A 20071-nucleotide genomic window follows, 5' to 3' on the forward strand; every position below is an offset into this window, starting at 1 on the left:
CACCTCCGTAACAAATATTTTCAGATTTCATGGAAGATTAAAAAACAAGATTCAGACTCAGGACTTTTGCGGATCTTAGTGAACATATATACTCCTGCTCATTCATAGGCCTCAGTCTATGCAATCTGGGTACTTCAGCTCGATTCTTGCATTAGCACCCCATCTTATAATTCGGTAAACCTGAGCACTGTGACACTGCTGTTTAATACAACTGATCAGTTCTGCTCGTCTTACAACACATTCACAGCTACAAACTCGACTTGTTACAGATTAAACCATAAAAAAACCAATGTACACAAATTAAAAAAAAGTTAAAAATTTATTCAGGCAATTAATTTGATCCTTGGGAATGACTTTTTCAATGTAAAAACACCATACAGTTAATCTAAAATTGGGAAATTTCTCTCCTTTGATTTGTCCTCACAAAAATTTAAGATTTTTTTTCCGTCATTTTGTAAAAGGATTCCTTCGGCATAAAATTAAAGCTGAAAATCAGTTCAGAGTGAGTTCTTACACCAGATGACCTTGGGCTATGGGAAAATTTTTATATTTTAAATACATTCTCTTGGGGTTTATGTACAATATTTACACAATTCCAGCTAAAATGTTGACTTAAATGCACTCTTATTTTATGCAAGATTAAAACAGAACCACTTACACAAGATGGCATTAACACCAGAACATCCAACTATTTTACTTCCAACTGATTATTGTTTGGTTCAGGGGCAGGCATTTTCTGGAAAAAACAAAAGCAAAAACTGTGCCAGTTAAAAACCAAAGATTGAAATCAGCAAGCTGAGAGAGAGAAAAAAAATGTAGAAGTATCTTTACTTTCCGTGCATCGTTTTTCTAAGAAAGAAAATTTTCCCAATGATGAAATACGATCTAATATTATCCGAATATACAGTAAAAGGAAGGTAGGACATGTGTCTCAGAACTCGGACCACACCTGTTCTTATTTTGGAGAGCACTTTGCTAGAAAAAAAAAGTGCAGTCTGCTATATGGTCAAACCTGGTTCGCACTTGTACTTCGGGCAAGAGCAAGACAAATTTGACGTCGCGATACATGAGCAGTGAAGCCTAGTAGGGTTGTGTGGGTTCAACTTTCTGTGAATTCCCAACATGTATATTTGATCTTACATGTATGCCACCATTTGGAGTCTCTGAGTGCTTTCGAACTAAGTATGACTCCACCTATAATGTGAGTGCCCATAGGTAAACATTCTTGGGAACGTGTACCTACTTTGCACGAGAGAAACAACAAATATTCTTAATGACACTGGGCAGTGGAACTCTGCAAGCTACTCCCTGGTTGTACGACTCCAATAAAAAAAAGCTGCAGGAACATTAGCGGCTGTGTAGCCCACTCAAACTATTGTTTGTCCAGTGAGCATGTACAATGTATGTCTGGCAATTTTTCACCAGAATGGGTACAACCAATCATTCTTTGGAGGGACCCACCACAGCTTGGGTGAGCAATGGTTAGCAGGTGTCTCACGCGAAATTCGCAAGTACTTCCTTGCTCATGTTTTGCTTGAAACTCGTGCTTCTTGTTCTGAAAATTTTTCAGACGCAGAGAAAACACTCCCAGTGCATTATTTACAAAACCTGAAGTGGGAATTTACAACACTTGCAAATTTCTCCAAATATACTTTGCGTAATTGAATAAACAAAATTTTATGTACACATGCTAAATAAACAAAAAACACCAGTCCAACAAAATCCAAATTCATCAGGGTTTACTACTTTATGTTGTTGGATTGTGTTGGCCCTTGCAAAATACTGACAGGAAATCTAAATAAGTTCAGGATGCTGAAATATAGGGCCTTTGCAAGCTGGAAAATTTAGTCACTGGCAGAAATTTTCCTGTTTCTGATGTTTTTGGGAGTATGCTACGCAGCAACATTTCAGAATATGAGCGACTTGCATTACCACCAATGAGGATGTTGGGGACAGTTCAAATTTCAAGTGAAATCAAATTGAATCTGATGCCACAAACACCTGCAGCGAAAATCGCTTGACTTGAAAAGTGTTTCACTTTGGCAAATTCACAGTGTGAATACTTGTCCTGATGTCATCATTACGCATTCGAGTTCACGTTCACATCCAAGTATGAACGCGACTGTCGAGGGCTCAAATCAACAGAAGTACACACTGGACAGCGGCAAAAGGTCAACATCATGAGATAACCTGACATAATGACTGCACAACGCTCTAACATAATGTACCTCTTGTCCATGCTTTCACAACCAAATCCTGTCAAAACATGGCTTGCCAAAATCGTTCAGGAATTTCTTCGGTTTGTGGACTTATATCGAACATGTGGCAGGCTTGACACCAACCATATCTTCAGAGTACTGCAGTCAGTAAAGCATAGCATAATTACAAATGTCAACCTTGGAGCAGGCAATTGACACTTTATCAAGTAAACGATGGGGATTAACTGGGCTCAAGCTCTTGGCATTTCTATCGGAATATTCTGGGAGAATATGGGTTGCTAGGTCTGCATTTAACATGATCACAATCTACTTTCTGAGATCTTCAGCAAATACCTACTTGACAGGGCATGGTTTCACAGGCCAGAAAAGCCTCATCAAAAGGCCGCAGGACCCCAGCAAACGAGATTCTGACAGTGCTTTGTTGCATCTGGCAAAATGCAAGTGCACACTTAAACCCGTCAGAGTTTGTGCAAATCTCAGCCATGACTCCTTGAATTAAGCTCACGCACAAGTAAGATTAAGCAAATACCAGATGAAACAAAAATGTGCTCGCTAACACAGCACACAGAAAATATTTTTGAACATGACGCCGGCCAAATTTGAGTAAACGTTTTTCACTGCACTTTGCGCATTTTGGCCCTTGCATTACACTGCATGGTGTGGCAAACTTGGGATTTCCAACTGCTTCATAACTAGGTACCTTTCCCAATGTGAATGTCAAGGAAGGACACGCTGACATGGCGTACTCATTTGTCTGATGAACAACTAGGAGACTGTGAGGAGAGTGCTTGAAGTTAAAGAGAATCCGAGAGCCGTTTGAGTCGTTCAAAAGAAATCTACGTACTAAGACCCCAGAGGTTGGGTCTCCCATTACGTCATGTGGCCATTGGCTGATGGCAGGCTTTGGATAAGAGAGGTTTTCACTTCACAATCCTTGCAGTTCCTGGTCTTGAGCTGCTTGGGTGATCTCCATGGAACTTGTCTGTGTGGTTTCCATCCTGTGTTCTCTGATCGTTACTGGTCCTGTCCTTCTCGGAAATGTATCCACCCAGAGGGCTTGCGAGGGGGCCGTCATCTCTGACGTTCCGCCTCGGCGGGGGATCGCCGTTGTCACCAGTTCTGCTCCATTCTCTGGCTCTCTTCTTTGCCGGAGGGTCACTGTCCGTCTCCGAGTCCATACTCCTCTTCTGGGCTCCTGGTCGGTAGGTGGGCGATTCTGTAGGGGGCTGCCTCCGATTGACTTCCGGCCACTCGCTAGCCAGTTTCCTCCTGGGAGGGCCCTCCTTGCCTTCACTGGGCCGGTAGGCGTCCATCAGGGTCTGGATCTTGTCGTCCGTTGGGGTCCACCTCTGGTGGCCTGCCTCGTTCTGCAAGAAGAAGATGGCTGTCCCGTGGACGGCACGATAGTTCATCTCCTCCCTGTGCAGACAATCAACGGGATACTGAATAAATATCAGTGAAGCTCTTACACACTCTGAAACGTTGAGGGTGCTGTCCAGCATGATGTCAATTTTGCCACTACATTCCTACACAAATGCATGTTGCTCAGTAAAGGTGAATAATTGGAACTGCTATTGGCCTCATCTAAAAGTCAGCTATGATACAACACCTTCTTTTCCGATAATTCTGTAAGACCAACATGTGCATCCTTTCATCAACTACACAGGGAATCTGCATTTCAGGTTCACGAGCAGCACACTGAGGCAAAACCCAAATAGGGACACTTAACCCTAACCCCCCGAGGGTTGCTGGCCCTAACCTTCCCCATTCACACAAAGTTAAACATCCATATGGGACTTTGTGCACAGCGGCTGTTGGACTTTGTTTTTATGAGGTATGCCAAACCCAATGCAAAAGCCAGCTGTTATGGGCCTACCAGACCTATCCCCACAGAATTAAACACTTTACTACTGTTTAATTCTGTGTGGTTGGGGAAGGTTAGGGTTAACAAGTACGAAACGTAAATATCGCAGAAACCTACTTCCACACCTGTTTCACCTTATCAACGGGGCGGACCACGGTTCATTTCATCTTGTTAGTGCAAAATTGTTGTTACTGTATATTTTTTTAAATTCAGGTTGCAGGTAAATTTCATTGAAAAATACTGCGTAACTATGACATAATTGGGGGATGTTTAAACATTGTATCTTAGTTACACACCTTTGGGCTCATGCTAAAATGTTGTATCGCAGCGCTCAATGCATACTGCCATATACTTGTGTTTGTGCAAAACATCGTATCTCAAAATTCATTGAAATTAATATTTTCCCGATATTCAATATAAAACAGTCTTGAATTTTGTCCCCTTTTCATGGCAACTGATCACAATTTGAAACTGAACCCAAATCATTCAATTTTACGATTAAAAATCGATCTAGAGAATTGGAGGAACAAATGTAAATTTTTGGAAAATACAAGAATATAGAGTAAAATAGAGTAGGGATAGAGAGTAGGGATGTGTTTGTAAATACATTATCTGCCTCAAGTTCCATTTTCCTGTGATTTAATTTAACACAAACGTTTACCGTGAGGCTGCAAACCTACTTATGCATTTTTCTCAAAACCAAGATACAATGTTTTTGCACTGACGCAATGATTTATAAGTGAAAGATTGAGACCATACTTGACCGACACTGGTTGTGTAGTCCAAGTAATTTTTCTTGGCTCTGAAAATGTACACTGGTGTGGGTCAACCACGGCAGGAAAGAGCTCCAAGTGAAATTGTACAGCAAGGTGAATAAGTTGCCTCGTTTGGACTCACACTGAACAGGAATGCTGCCTTCCGCTGCGGTACTCATGCTCGTAGGCTAACACAATCTCCTGTCTCCTCTTGAACCTAAGCCCAAGGGGGGTGAACCAAATCATGGTAAGATGAGATTCTCCGAGTCTAAGAGAGCTGGACTCAATTGTGACCCACCATCCCGCAACCAGGGCCCAATGTCACTGCGCTGCTAAGCACATAATTTTATGCTTAAAGAGGCTCTGCATATATCATGGACTACGACAGTAAGCATTGGAAAAAGGCATGCTTAGCTTTTGAGGAAAAATTTGCCGGACTTAGTGACACAAGAGATGGATGTCTCCATGCAAGCCCACACAATTTGCCTACTAACAACAGCAACAGCGACTATAAAATGTTCATTGTGAAAACGCTTACTGTTTGGCAAAGTTTTGTTCCAAGATTAGCCAAAAAAAATGTCCTGAATAGTAAGCAACACCGTGAAACTGAGCCCAAGCTGCAGACTAATCAGCTGGTATTTGAAAAGCACCAATGCACATGTCGTCAGGGCGCATTCCAGAAATTCCATTGAATGTAGTAACTACTAAAGTTCTCTTCAGGCAAATTTTTTTTATAAACAGCAGGAGAAGAATCCAAATCTCAGCCTGGTTATGGGGTTATTTGATCGCAATCAAACACAGCACAGTGAAGCAGTGACCGGCGGTTGAAATCACAAAATTCTCAGTAGTGCACCTGACCGGGCTCACGATGAACCAAACAACCAAACTTGTACATTTCTTGGTACACCTCCAAACCCGATTGCTGTCTTTGACAGGTTCACAAAACTCTTCCTGCTGTTACAACACTGTGGGTATGAGTGCACCACCAGGGTCATTTTGACTGCAAAATATTTCTCTAGACTTCTGCTCACTCTGAGTATTACATAACACATTTGGTGTTGTGCAGTGCGGTTAAAAATGGATCCAGTTTCTCTGACCTGCTCTGCTCCATGTTGACCAGGGCGGCAGTGGGCGGGTTTCTCCATTCCGGAACGAAAACAATGAAAGACAGCGGATCCGTTGTATTGGCAAGCAGCCGCTGTGCAAAGATTTAAGCACAAGACACACATGCAAATAACTATTTCCTGATGTCGTTAGCTATAGCAGACTTCTGTAAGATATGAAATTGTACGGGACACAGCCTGCGAAGTCAATTACAAGAAATGTCTGCGTGACACTCATCTGGCGATTCTGGACACAGACAAAATATCTGAGCTCTGAGAATGACTTGATTTTGATAACTCTGACCTTGAGTTTTCTCTTGGGTTAATACCCAAGGGTATCTAGCTTCGACAAATGAAAAGGGAAAAAACATCTGGACTTGTTCTTAAATGTTTGTAACCTAAAAATGTTAAGATTCCAGGGTATAGTTTCTTATACAAAATACAAAAATGCCAAAAAAAGCATTTAAGCGTTTCAGAAGTTAGCACGTAACTAGCAGCAGCATCAAAGAATAGAATGTCTAAGGAGGTAACGTAACAACAGGGAGTCAGGTTGGTGAAGTGCTTCTTTTCTTGCCTTCCAACTCTGGAAGCTTGGGTTCGAATACGGCTCGGTCCACATGTGGGTTGGGTTTTCAGTCCCTACCTGAGTCCATGGGTTTTCCCTGAAACATTTCTCAGGGATTTTCCTCCCACCTCTAAAAACTGAACATTTCTTCATTTCTCTTCTTCATTCCTTATCATCCTGTAATTGGCGCCAAATGCGCTGTTGGACGATCAGATATGAATAAATCAAATAAATATACAGCCCCCGTTTTTTATCAATTAGCGCATTACTCCAAGCAGCCATCTGCAGGACAAACAGTTACAGCATAGTTTACATTCTCATAACTTGGAGGACTCTGGCAATGGCCTTGGCCCAAAAAATGTACCTCAAAATGAGCGACCATGGCTTCCATGAGCTCCTCACCAAAGGGTGGATTGGCCTCAAAGGATCCACTGACTGGGTGGAAATCCAGCAACGGACTACGATAGAGAAAAGCAGAGAGGTGAAAAAAAACGAGCACTTAGGGCTTAATTGCATACTAAATGTGATACAGACAGCCAACTGTTCCTATGTGTGGCCAATGTTGGAGTATCACCCTGGCGTTGTCCAAGATAAGCTTCATCTACCCCAATACTTTTAACCCCTTGGCTACGGAGGACTGCTACTACCGCACCGCTGTGCGAGGATTAGTGCATACCACGCATACAGTCTATTCACCATGCAGCTGCTGGTTCAATGGGGCCTGCTGCTGGACAAAGCCCTCCATTCAGGGCATGCCACAGCCCAGCAGTCGCGGTCAAAATAATCCGGCCGTGACGGGGTTAAAGAGGGTTGTATTTTCACTTAGCAGCAGTGTTAAGTATTTGATGTTTTTATAGCTTCAATAATAAATACTTAAAAATGTTTGTATAGCACCCATTCACCTAAATTAACACTCGAAGTGCTTTACATAAAATAGTATCATTTAAATCGTAACAGAGTGACATTTAAATTAAGAGTTAATAATTTAAAAACGACCTAAACCAATAAGAAACTTTCAAGAATCATAGATGCAAAAATTAAACTAGCCAGTAAAAAAAAGATCAAATCTAAATTTTAGACATTGCAATTAAAAGTACAAGTTAGAAATGAATATTTTGCCGGATTTTTTGTAACACTTGGTGAAAGTTTGCAGGGGCTCAAGACAAAAAACAGCCGGGTCCCTTCTGGCTTTTGGAAAGATGCGTAGATTGAGAAGAACTGATTGTAAATCCAAACGGGTCAGGTCACCTACCCTCTGGAGCCAAAGTAGCAGTCGGTGTCGGCAAACACCGAGCAAAACTGTTTGAAGTAGCAGTTGAGAGGCGAGGCAAAACATTCAAAGGTCACGCCAAAGTTCCTGTTCAGCGCCTCAAAGACGTTTAGGGGCAGCGCCCCATGGAAGCCATTACCTTCGTACGGCCCCACTCCAAACAAAGTCTGGAGAAAAACGGTCAAAAGGTTACCTGTGATAATAACTTCACAATCGTGTGATAATAACTTCACGATCGTGTAAGCCACTCCAAAGTTCTTTGCATAAGTGTGCGGTGAAAAACGAGGAAACCGGCTCATCTGAGGAAAAGTTGCATGCCTGTTTAACTAAAGTCAACATCGGCGTTTAATATAAACAACATGGGCCGGACTCCTTGTCTTAATGAATTCTGAAGATGGCCCTACCTGATATCTACGAAGCAAGCACCACACCCTTGGCAAGAAGTTATATCGGAGTCTGTCATCGGTGGCATGCAATCTGTACAACAATTCCTGGAGCAGGCAACAAGAAAAAAGATAACACTGTGAGCACCATGTGGTCTCTTTGCCTATCCATGGATCATTCCAAATCTGTATTACTCAGTCTCATAACACTCAACGTGAGTAGTTGAAGTTAGTCTCAAATTTAAACAAGTGTAAATTAGGGGATAAAATGCATCAGTTATTCGGAAATTTTCAAGTTTTTTTTTTTTTACCAGTTTTCTGAGATAGGCTGTGTTGATCTTCATCATTTCGCCCTTGTAGCGAAGGCACGTGGTGGGCCCCTCTTCGTGAATGTCCACCGAGGGCAGCCTGGGGCTGGGCACGATGGCAAAGACGGCATAGCAGGGCATCTTCTTGTCCTGGGGTGGCCTTGTGAAGGGCTTGGGCTCTGGGGGAAATCGCAGGGAATTAGGGGAATTATCATTACCACAACTGATATGTATAATCTAAAATCCAACATCGGAATAAGACTAACCAGTAGTTAAGACCAACTTGTGCCTCCCAGAAAGGCATTCAGGCAGATTATCTTTTCACCCAAAGAGCAAATAGTCAGTGATATTTCCACCTCTGGCAGGTGGGTAATTCCAGAAACTAAGGGTCCAAAAGTTTGACATTTTTGTGTCCTTGTTACATCTAACCTTTGTTATTTGACACGGAAATATCACTGAAATTTATTTAAAAACTGTTACTATTTGTTTGGTTGGTAATTTACATTATCCCTAACCCCCCAAAAGGTTGCTGGCCCTAACCTTTCCCATTCACACAAAGTTAAACACCCATATGAGACTTTGTGCACAGCGGCTGTTGGACTTTGTTTTTCTGAGGTATGCCAAACCCAATGCAAAAGTCAGCTGTTATGGGCCTACCAGACCTATCCCCACAGAATTCAACACTTTACCACTGTTTAATTCTGTGTGGTTGGGGAAGGTTAAGGTTAATACATAACTCTTGGAAATTACAAAATGTGTTCGGAACTTACAAAATCAAATGTCAGATGTGACAGGGACACGAAAAAACATGGACCCCTAATTTCTGGAATTACCTGGGTAGCAATAACAGAATCTTCTCCTCACCTTCAATCTGATGTTCCTTCAGCAGTTCCCAATGCTTGTCTCGTAGCTTCTTGACAATCTCGCAGGACATGTGGTACATCTTGGTACAGATGCCTTCCACGGAGGAGGAGACGGCGGCGCTGAGATGGGGCCCGCACTGCTCCTTGAGGTGGGCCAGGCGTTTCTGTCGGCGGGAATCACAGTGTCATTGCCAGGTGACAAATCCCAGCAGAATAACAGGGGGTTGCGGTCGGGACCATCACCAGACCGGGCACGCAACCGGGTAAAAAGTGACGCGGTAAAAAATGAGAAGGGAGTGCTGTTATCGCAGTTCCATTAAATGGCTTGTGACCGGAGGTCCTGTGTTGGTCCTTTGACAGTCTTAAGGAGTTTCGATAACAACATCGGAAGAAAAGTCTCAAATTCAGAAACACCCTCTCAGAAATCTAGCAAATGCACAATCCTTTCTGAGGGTTCCTCCAGTGCTGATTTTTAGGTTTGCAACACTGCCACCATCTTGACTGTATGTTCATTAGTGCCACGCAGGCTCACATGAACTATTAGATACTGGCTTATTGGCAAGGAACCTTCTCACCCGACCAGAAACGAGGTTATACTTGCAAAACCAGCAGTCTTTGGAATGGTTACCGTGTAGGTTGCCAACTTATCACTTGAGAATCCTTTCGAATACCGCAGCTTGCCAGTGTAGCCTCGTTTTCAACTCAGCAGCGCAAAGGGCCAATGACTCGATTGCTGCCTTATCTCAATGTTCAGATTTTGGGGAATGTGAACTGGCTTTAGGTTTGAACTTGTCTACAATCTTGAACTTTCCCGCAAGGCATGGCTATCCTTACCATGAATTCGTCAATGGTACAGTTGGGCCCCGTTCTCAGCCATCGGAACATCTCGTCCACGTTCCACTTGATGATCTTACGACTCTCTGGGGTGGCTCTCCTGTGAGACGTAATCGACATGTGGAATGTTAGGATACCATGCTTGGACAAGATCGGCTGGAGCGGATAAGTGTTGGGCCAAGTGTCGCCAACATGTTGCAGCATTTCAGTAAAATGGCGATGACAGTAGGCCATCCACATTGGCCAGCATCAGTGAAGAGAAATAAACTCTCGGAGGGGCTGTCTCTAACTTTCAAAATTCAAAACTTATGACAAAGCCCAAGGTTGGGCTTTCCTATGGCTGAGAGGTGGGCTGCGATTCATTGAACCCCATGGGAACAAAGCTGGATGTTACTTTACGTGTAAGGTCTATTGAATATTCCAAAGGGAACATTGTTCCTACTGGGCATAACATCTGATCCTTTAACAACGTCAATGCCCTTGCAAGCTTTACTCAGGGTTGGCCTCTTCCTATTGTGAACACGGCAAAATTCCGAAGGGAACTCACATTGTCCCGCAGAGGAAGAGTTCATTCAAGTGGACGACTTCCAGACCCATCACGTCGCCAGGCACACATGTACCCAGGCTCACATATCATCTTGTGCACGCCCCCATTGGCTCAAGCGTATCGCAAGCAATAATGGACTGGTCACTTGAGAACCGCATGTTTGCTGCCACCGTGCATCTCAAAATTTCCTGTACTGTGTCCATCACCGGTCATTGAAACTGCTTCTGCATTAAATATGTAGCCCTGATGTTGTGCTCTGAGCTTAAATTTGACTTACTTACCTAGATTCTATCAACTTCTTGGCAGCCTCTGCATAGTTGTACAGCAATTTCTTGGCCTCCATAAACATCTTGGGTCTGTGCAACCTTTCCAAAAAGGAATCAACCAATGTTTCTGCGTGAATACCAAACTAGAAGATTTCCCACGGGCTCGAATGTAAAGGAAATGTTGATGCACAAGATCTTTCAGAACGGACACAGCTCAAAAGCCAGAGGCCAAATACCTGATGGGGATGTCGCTCATTATCTCCCGCTTCATGGAGGTAGACACCTCTGGAGAACAGTTGCTAGGCAACATGGGATCGCATCCCTTGTCGATGACCTTTCTCTCCAGCAGCCAACGGTTGAAAGACTCCTTCGGGGCACGGATTCCTGGTAGCAAGAAAGAGAAACACCAGAGTGTCTTTGATGACAAACTGAGAAACAGCACGCTGTTCAAATCAGAAGAGTAACATGAACATTTCCCACGAACAGTGCCCAGCACCATCATTTCACGTCTAAATCTCACATCATGGCCTATGGGTCAAATCCCAAGAAAAAAGTATTTCGAAAAATTCAAACTGACATGAAATTGAAATACTATGAAGTACTTTAAAAAGTGCACCAAGTATAAAAATTCCCATACAAACACCACCATGACCACAAACACCACCATGACCACAAATACCACCATGACCAGCAAAGGGTTGTGCAACAGAGGGGCACAGGAAGGGCAACGTATCAGATTAGAGACGATGGTATCACATCAATCCAGCATTTAAACATCTTGAACTTTGTTTAGGAAATATGGAATTGAGCTTTCTTGCGAGTGCTTAGTTCTAACAGGGAGTTGGGTTACTCGTTTGCTCTTCATAAGATTCCTGCCTTGGCATACTGCCCTCATGGGAGAGAAGCAGAGATGTTCCCGAGTTATTGCTGAGTCCATTTACTCAGCATTCTTACACTCTCCTTTCAAGAGTATCTGGCACACGACAGCTGAGGTTAGTATCCAAGTGAATACCGTACCTATCATCCTATCACTTTGCCCTTACCTTCCCGCTGCTGACAGAGTTCGTTGTATTGGGAGCGTAGTCTATCCACCAGGTTGCTCCTTAGCTGCTCGATGTCGTTGTGGGGTGGGGGAAGCCTGCTGGGGTACCTCTCAAAGATGATGGCATTGGTGTTTACCGTAAAGTCCCAGAATGGACTGTGGAGACAAAACACAGAATGTCAAAATACTTTTTTTCAATTAAAAACCCAGAGGTTTTGTCATTTTCCCTAAAAAAAATTTACTTATTTGGCTTGGTCTGTCAAACACTCGGTGACAAATGATACTGCAGTCTACTTAATCGGTAACTTCTTTATATTCCGACATTCCTAGATCCTTTAAATTCCACTTGTGTGAATTGGAAGATAAATGTATTACTGAAGAGCAGAATCCAATCACATTTACATCAACATAAGGCTTGATGTCCTTTGAGTTTTGCTAAAGAAAAAGTGCATTGATTGCTGCACAGTGAGTGAATTTGGCAAATGCAAGAAGGTTCTTGACAAAGATGCCGAGGAAAATTGTCACAACCCAGCAAACTTCCATGGCAGATTTTGTAGCATTTTTAGAGTTATAGGAATACACAGCCCAACTAAAAACATGTGGATTTCAGGAGAGTCAAAAAGTTATCTTGCAGAATTGACAAGAGGGTTTAGGATGAAGACTTTTAGCTGTGAACTCTGATTGGTCACTTACCCTTTGAGGTCAGCCATTTTGATGGTCGGGCTGACTGGGGACTCCTCTATCGAGTGTTTCCGTTGCATCATGACCAGCGGGGAAGGCAAGCCTGGGTGTGGGTGTGCCCCACTGTGGTCTGTCTGGATGCCAAGAGGGTCGTGCTACAGGCAATAATGTTTGAAAATATGAAGAAGTTTCACATGTCACTCTATCAGATGTGTTGCTGAATCATACAAACTCCACGGCATCCAAATAAAATCTTCTGCTTGACACAATCAGATAGAGGTGCTTGTTTTTGGATTTTGACAGTTTTTCTTTAACCCTAACTACCTCAACCCTTCCATACTCCAACAGCAGGCTTTGTGTGGTTTTGGCAGGTTTGGTGCAGAGACCAGCATGTACAAGTACATAGACAAGTACATGAACCTGTTGGATTTTGTGAGGTTCAGTATGCTTTCTAGTGCAGGAGCCTAGGGGGTTAGAGTTAACGACAATGTTGAGATCTTTGTAACAAGAATTCTTTCCAAGTTGGAGTTTATCACACTTTGACAGCTGAGGGAATTGTTGTTCATAAAATCTGTGACAGAATTTATAAATCCAAGTACATAGCTTTCTTCTTTCTCACCCTTGATGTTCCCCTGTCCCCTAGTGTAGGCATCTCCCACAAGGACTGCTGCGTGAACTTGTTGAAGTAATAGTTGCGCTGCTCTCGCTTGCTCCAGAACTGTCGCCAGCCTGCCTGCAGGAGCTCATGGGGGAGGTCATGAACGGGATCGGGGCTCTGTGGCATCTGGGGCGACGGCGTGGACATGGGGCCGTGGCGGTGGGCGTGGTTAGTTGGGGCAGGGCTCTGGGAGATAGGGGCCTTGAGCTGCTGCAGGCTGGGGTTGGGGACTGCCTGGCCTGCCTGGGGCGAAGCGGCCGAGTTGTGCAGCGGGGCCGTGCCCTTTTTGTTGGACATCTGGAGCTGGGTACTTTCCATGACTGCAAAGGAAAGTCAGGCAGCAACCCAGAATTTACACTATAAAGTGTCTGATGGTACACTGAGGTATACACATGATCCAATCACTGAAATAGAAAAATCAAAGTTGAAGAGTTTAAGTACAATCCATACACAGGGTGACCACATAAAAAGTATACCGAGATAAAAATTACTGTAATAGCAAAACTACTCTATATATGGGAAAGCGAAACATATCTCAACAAAGGGCAGAATGTCCTCTTTGCAATGGTATACAGCTTGTGATGTTATTGACACAGATGAGTGAACAAACTAGACCAGTGTTAAGGGTACTGAAATCGGCACTGTGACAAGTTTGCATATGTGATTAACAAGGCTAGACAGACCATGTAAGTGTGCAGAATACCAAATGCCTTTTCTTTAAGAACTGTGAGAAGTTGCCTACTGCTAACAAAGGTCAACATGTGGGGTCTAGGCGTTTTCTTTTTATGGCGTTACCTGCAGAACCAAATTTTCACTACACCCTCAATTAATGTTCAGGAGTCAAGATCTTAAAATGATCAGACGAGCAGTATGGGACATGTAACGAAGATGTCAGATGTGCATTGACAGGAATGGTGGCCATGTGGAGGACTTAGCACATTAAACTGATGAGGTAAGTAGCAAAAACAAAGCAGATAAGATTGATTTAGGTACATTCCTTGTTTTCAAGAATGCGTTTATTTAATACGGCATGGTTTGGGCCCGGTTTCTTTCTTGGTACTCAGAACGAAGGTATGCAAGTTATTTTACACAGAACTCTTGTCTGGGGGAAATGGAGCAGCATTTCTATGGGTACACAACTAGAATGAATATCCCTGTTTGTGCCGTGTTAAACCTCATGCAGAGCCTATGGCAAAAAATGCTCATTTTCTGTGAGGTTTGTGGGAGCAGGGCAGACGTCGACCCCATGGGATATGTATTTCAAGCAAATTTCTACCTCCATGACCAGCATGACCAGAGCAGAGGACGTCTTTACTCTTTCCTGCTTATCTTGTTCTTTGGGTATTTTCTGCTTATCCTAGTTATACACGTAGTAACTTGTGAGGGATCCGAAAATCCCATTTTAAACTGGGCATGCTAGGCACGAATGATTTACACGGTTTCGAGTCAACTCGGACCCAAACCAACTCGGACCCATGCCAACTCGGACCAATGCCAACACGGACCCACGACCAACTCCGACCCACAACCAACTCGGCCCAACACTAACTCGGACCCACCCTGAGTCAACTTGGACCCAACCCCAGGAGTGTGATTAATTTGTTGAAACTTGTTTTATTTTGTCCACTTTTACATTTTAGCATTTTGTAAATGACACTTTGGCACTGCATGCTGCCAAGATGTAATGTCCTCTCTACACGTTATGCAGGGAAACAGTGGCACAGGCTTCCCAGAATTTCTCCGTTTTCAAGTTTTAACAGGCATGGTGGTTGAAAACCGTACAGGACTAGATTTGATATCAGTGTAAGGTCACAATACTGGCCAACTTTCATGATGCAAAAAATGAACTTTAATTTATCAGATGATGTAACCATTTTCAAGCTATGTTTGCTTGAGATTATAGTTGTACATGTATTTGAGAGATAAATAAAGATAAATAATTCAGTGTAAATGCGAGTCTATAATTTTGCTTGAACAAAATTTAATGAGCTCAACTGCTTTACTTATAGCTCACGTATTTTATCACAATGGTCATATTTTTTGAGTAAAGCAATGAAGTATTATTTTGGCCCTTTACAAAAAAAAAATAAATAAATCCACGCTCCAAAATGGCAGCTGAACCTGCGTTAACGTTCGTTTCACATCGTGTCCACCACACCATACCATGACGAAAAGGGCCAGAATCATCATTTACAAGCCTCACCCTTACCTGTAAAAGCCATTTTTATTCGAAATGAGCTTAATAAACATCGTGTAAAATGTGTGCTAGACCATAATTACCCTCGAGGATGAGAAAACATCAACACATCGATCGCTATAATTTTCGTGTCCACTTTGTAACTAACGTAAAATGTCCACATGTTTTAACTGGTGATCAACGCAGTCTGACTAATGGTCGTACACGTGCAATGGTACCCTGCATGGATGACCTGAAGGTCAATTGTTTTAGGCTCGATTACGTCTTTTCCGAGATAAAGCTATTTTAAGCACCGTGTCCACCGCGCGCCGCTTTCGCATCTCTTTGTCACGAACGCAGAAAGTTGCTGCGCGCGACAGCTTTCCCTCCAACAATCAGGAAAAGAGCAGCCAATATCCGGAAAAAGAGCAGCCAAAAGGTTTGTATCAACTTAAATAGATTTTATTTTCTGTATTTTTTTGTGAAAAGAGGTCAGATGGCATTGTAAAAGGGAAGATTTTAATGGATAGTCAATGGGTGATTTTTGGGCTTTGTAGCGGACCGCTTGGATGGTTTCGTGTGAATCGTGTCCATGTTTAACGAACGGAAGAAAAAAATAGTAAACATCTGAAGTCCCTCTTGAAATTGCAAAACGACAAATAATTTACACTTTTTAAGCTAAAGTCCATCACAAAAATGAACAAACTTAAAGAATAGCCTTGCCAAGTTCACGAAATCATCAGTGTTTCACGTTTGTTACACACCGGCACTTTCGACTTCGCCCCATTCGTATTAAAATTCGCCCCATTTGTCATCCAATAGTATGGGGGCAAGTTCGCAGTGAATTAAAAGTAAATGGAGCGAAGTTGATGTAACACGTAGGCAAGTGATGTTTACACAGATAGGGGAACTTGCCTTTGTGGAACCCCTGGGGTCTTGTTAGAGTTTTTTTATGTTTCTACAAATCAAGCCACTGCCGGTTATGTTAAAAAATTGTTCTATTTAAATTTTATTTTTCTTCTATCTTATTTCAGAAGCCAGAAAGGAGAAAAAGATTCAATGGTTGGATCAGATTATTGTAGATTCACATGTCCTTGTGAAAGAAGCTTTAGTAGTAATTAAATCAAAGATTATTCGATTTCAACCATTCCTGTTGCCATTTCTGTAATTTCAGGACCCCACAAGAGCCTGCCGATCGCCAGCTCACTGCAGGGGATATAGTTGTAGTCGCATTTGAGGATGCATGGTATCCAGGTGCCATCAAGCGCATCATTAGTGATGAACTGGCAGTTATATACTGCATGGATCGTCCAAATAAAAATAAGCAAAGTTTTGTTTGGGAAAAAGATCTGACCATTAACAGGAAATTCATTCTGTGGGTTGTTAATCCAAGTTCACTTATTCCAGATCCATCTTTGCGTTACTTTCACTTGGACACCAAAGAAGTAGGTAAAATTAATGCACTATACAGCGTCTATGCTAATAAGTATTTTTAAACGTTTATTGCCAAAAGTAGTTTTGTCTAAGTATGTCATCAGAGGTTTGTCTAAGGTCTGTAGTCAAAAGTTCATCAGTTTTTCAGCAAAGATGAGTCACCCAGGTGGCACGAACTGAATAAATTCAATGAAATTCATTTAATGAGGTGTGCCATGTTCTTCAGATGGGATCGTCAGTGTATAGCCTCCACAATGAAATACAGTTTTTAAGAAACAAGATTAGAATGAAAAATAAAATAGTCATTGACTCAATTTACTTGTTCCTCAGAATTGTTTAATGTTGCAAATGGTGCACATTTAAATATACATACATGTACTTAAGTTCACAATGTCAAAGATTTCAACTTCTGTGAAGCTCAAGTGCAACCTTCTTGCATGCATATAGGGCATCTAAAAATAGGCTGAAGTGGCTTATCAGATATGTAGATCACAGAGATGCTCCCAAGAAATGAAAAAGCATGTGCATGTATTAACACCTGCACATAGTAACATAGGCAATTTTCTGAAGGTGAGGCAACTACCTTGAGGGCTCCAGAAAAGCAAGTCATAATAAACTTGTCACATGAAATGTTAGCTTTGATTCGAAATTTTTGGTGTCCGTGTCATTTTTGTAACTAACGTTAAACTACAGGACAAAGATCTTTGAAATTGAGGGAATCTGTTCTTTGGTTGTCAATGATAATGTCCTCTTTGAAGTACTTGCAAGCTTTGCAACCAGCTGTTTTCCTCAAATCATCAAACTGCAAATCATTTAAAATTGTTGTGTGTGAAAAAGTACACTTGTTAATGTTAACAATTAACATTTTTTTTAAAGATGACTTTCAGAAAGGAGGAAAAGCTTAACCACAACAATACAACTCCACATTGTTTTTCTTTGACTTTTATTATTGCATGGTTGACTGCAAAGTGGACACCGTAACCAACGTTAACTTATGAGGCCCCCCTCTACAGAAAGCACTGCATGGAAGAAAATTTCTTGGGCCAATTATCTTCCCATTGCTATTTTCTGATAGAGGGTGGTCCATTGTCATAATTTAAAAGTAAATTAAACACCTTTCACTAGATTGAATTTTTACCTATGTGTCCCATTTTTGTTAGCCAGTATTGTGTCCTTACACATCAGTGATGTCTTGGAACAAGTGATAAGTAACCGACGAGCGTCATATTTTTATAGAGGCACATTTCCTTTGATGTCTTATTTGCCGCTTGTAATCTGGAATCTTTATCAGGTATTAGCTTCTGATTGACCACAAAGACTGATTTTGTCACCTTCCATTCTTGAAACCTAGTCGGGGAGTGGGAGCTTGGGACAACCAATGGGAGCAGCTTTTGGAGTGTGATTGACAGTACCAAATCATTGACGCCCTTTCTCCGAAGTTTTTTTGGCACTCCAGATCACCAACAGAAATCGAATGAACTTTCACCAAACAGCCCCCAAAGTTTTTGTTGCAATAAAAAGCCACAGATAGGCCCTTCTGATGTACATAAGAGATGCTGCATACGTAAAACAGATACTGCAGATATACATCAATGTCACAAACACTGACCTTGTATAGTGTCTGATGGTGTTATCCCCCACCTCACTTTTCAATTTTTTTTGCCTAGCAAGTCTTACACCTCCATCTTGCCCCATTCCTCCCCCCTCCCATACCGGCAAGATTTAGGCAGATGGAAGAATTCATCCATACAGGCCTAGACTGACTGTCCAAATAATGCAAATAGGTTGGTAATTTCGAACAACACAAATCAAATCATTTTAAAATAAAAATGTTGAATATTTCCCATTGGCTTAAACTTGGAGACGGTTTCGAAGCGTCGTATGTCTGCTCGCGAGCTCATTAGTAATATTTTGTGATCTCACGGTTTCTTATATTTTACAATGAGACGAGCCATAATTACGAGGGATCATAGAATTATTTATATAAATCCCGAATTTGGAATTGATAGTTTCCGGTTCAGAGTATTTCTTTCACAAAAAGCCCCACAATGCGGGCCTATTTTGGATAGAGGCAGGCAGCTACATTCACATGAGCGCATAGTTTTACTAATATTAGGGGGTATCTTCGGGAAAAGGCGAATAAAAAAGTTCATAGAATTGAAACGAAAAGTGATCGATCTGGCCATAATCTTGAATTTCTGGCAGAAAAAATAATCCTGAATTTCCAGCAAAAAAAATGGAGGCCAACCTCTTCGCGAGGTTCAAGAGTCGGTGCTATTCCGTCTACGGGCGCGTACTTGGTGTAATACAACCATAAGACTCAGTGGGTCCGAGTTGACTCGAGGTGGGTCCGAAGTGGCGTGGGTCCGAGTTGGCGTGGGTCAGAGCTGGCGTGGGTCAGAGCTGGTTGTGGGTCCGAGTTGGCGTGGGTCCGATTTGGTCCTGGGTCCGAGATGGCATGGGTCCGAGTTGGAATGGGTCAGAGTTGGTTTGGGTCAGAGTTGGTTTGGGTCCGAGTTGACCTGATCCCATATTCACACACTCACCCAGTACATGTTAATGCGTGCTTCACCAGTTACGATATTGAAAACAAAAAATCGAACCTTTTTAAAAATGCATTTTGATCTTTCCATGCACCATTCTGACAAATACGTCATAATACATACTGACCTATGACATATGTAAATTAAGTATTTTACCTCAAAGACCAACAACTTGCGGTGCAAAGTCGACCAATTGATGAAAAATCAACGGACAATTTCCTAGAAACAGCGACGAGTTTTGGACGCCATTTTTGTGGTGCCCGAACTCCACGTCGTGAATTTATGCATGTACTACATTGCATGCGCCCTATACCAATTGCCGCATACCAGTCTCTCAAGCTCGTTCCAGGGAATTGTTTTCAACCTCGTGTCCTCTTTATAGTGGTAGAGCGAGCTGAGCCAAAATATTACCACAATAATCCCACGATTGGGATGGTCTTTTGGGACTACCTACAAAAGGGGGTTACCCCGAAGGGGGGGGGATCTGTTTAACAAAAGGGGTAAAAAGGACATCCACTTTTGGTTTTTTACATCAAATACATATACTGCTAAACCTTACC

General features: G+C 42.3%; 1 protein-coding gene across 2 annotated transcripts; it reads right to left on the reverse strand.

Annotated features, from left to right (window-relative positions):
- Positions 1–292: 292 nt before the first annotated feature.
- Positions 293–19810, reverse strand: pcif1 (PDX1 C-terminal inhibiting factor 1). 2 transcript variants are annotated; one of them, XM_022248613.2, is made up of 15 exons: positions 19668–19810; positions 13320–13762; positions 12713–12855; positions 12021–12175; positions 11214–11361; positions 10993–11076; positions 10165–10264; positions 9332–9494; positions 8471–8646; positions 8181–8267; positions 7759–7943; positions 6871–6964; positions 5936–6036; positions 4981–5055; positions 293–3638 (listed from the first exon to the last, which is right to left on the reverse strand). In XM_022248613.2, the coding sequence occupies exons 2-15, from the start codon at positions 13674–13676 to the stop codon at positions 3140–3142; spliced, it is 2367 nt and encodes a 788-aa protein (XP_022104305.2). In that variant the 5' UTR covers positions 13677–13762; positions 19668–19810; the 3' UTR covers positions 293–3139. The 2 variants fall into 2 exon arrangements, with proteins under 2 accessions (XP_022104305.2, XP_022104306.2); XM_022248614.2 differs by having other exon boundaries at positions 13320–13678; positions 19668–19799.
- Between the last annotated feature and the right edge of the window lie 261 nt (positions 19811–20071).

Source organism: Acanthaster planci, linkage group LG06, assembly GCF_054643075.1.
Source record: "Acanthaster planci isolate LZ-2023a linkage group LG06, COTS_SCS, whole genome shotgun sequence".
Classification (NCBI taxonomy): Eukaryota; Metazoa; Echinodermata; class Asteroidea; order Valvatida; family Acanthasteridae; genus Acanthaster; species Acanthaster planci.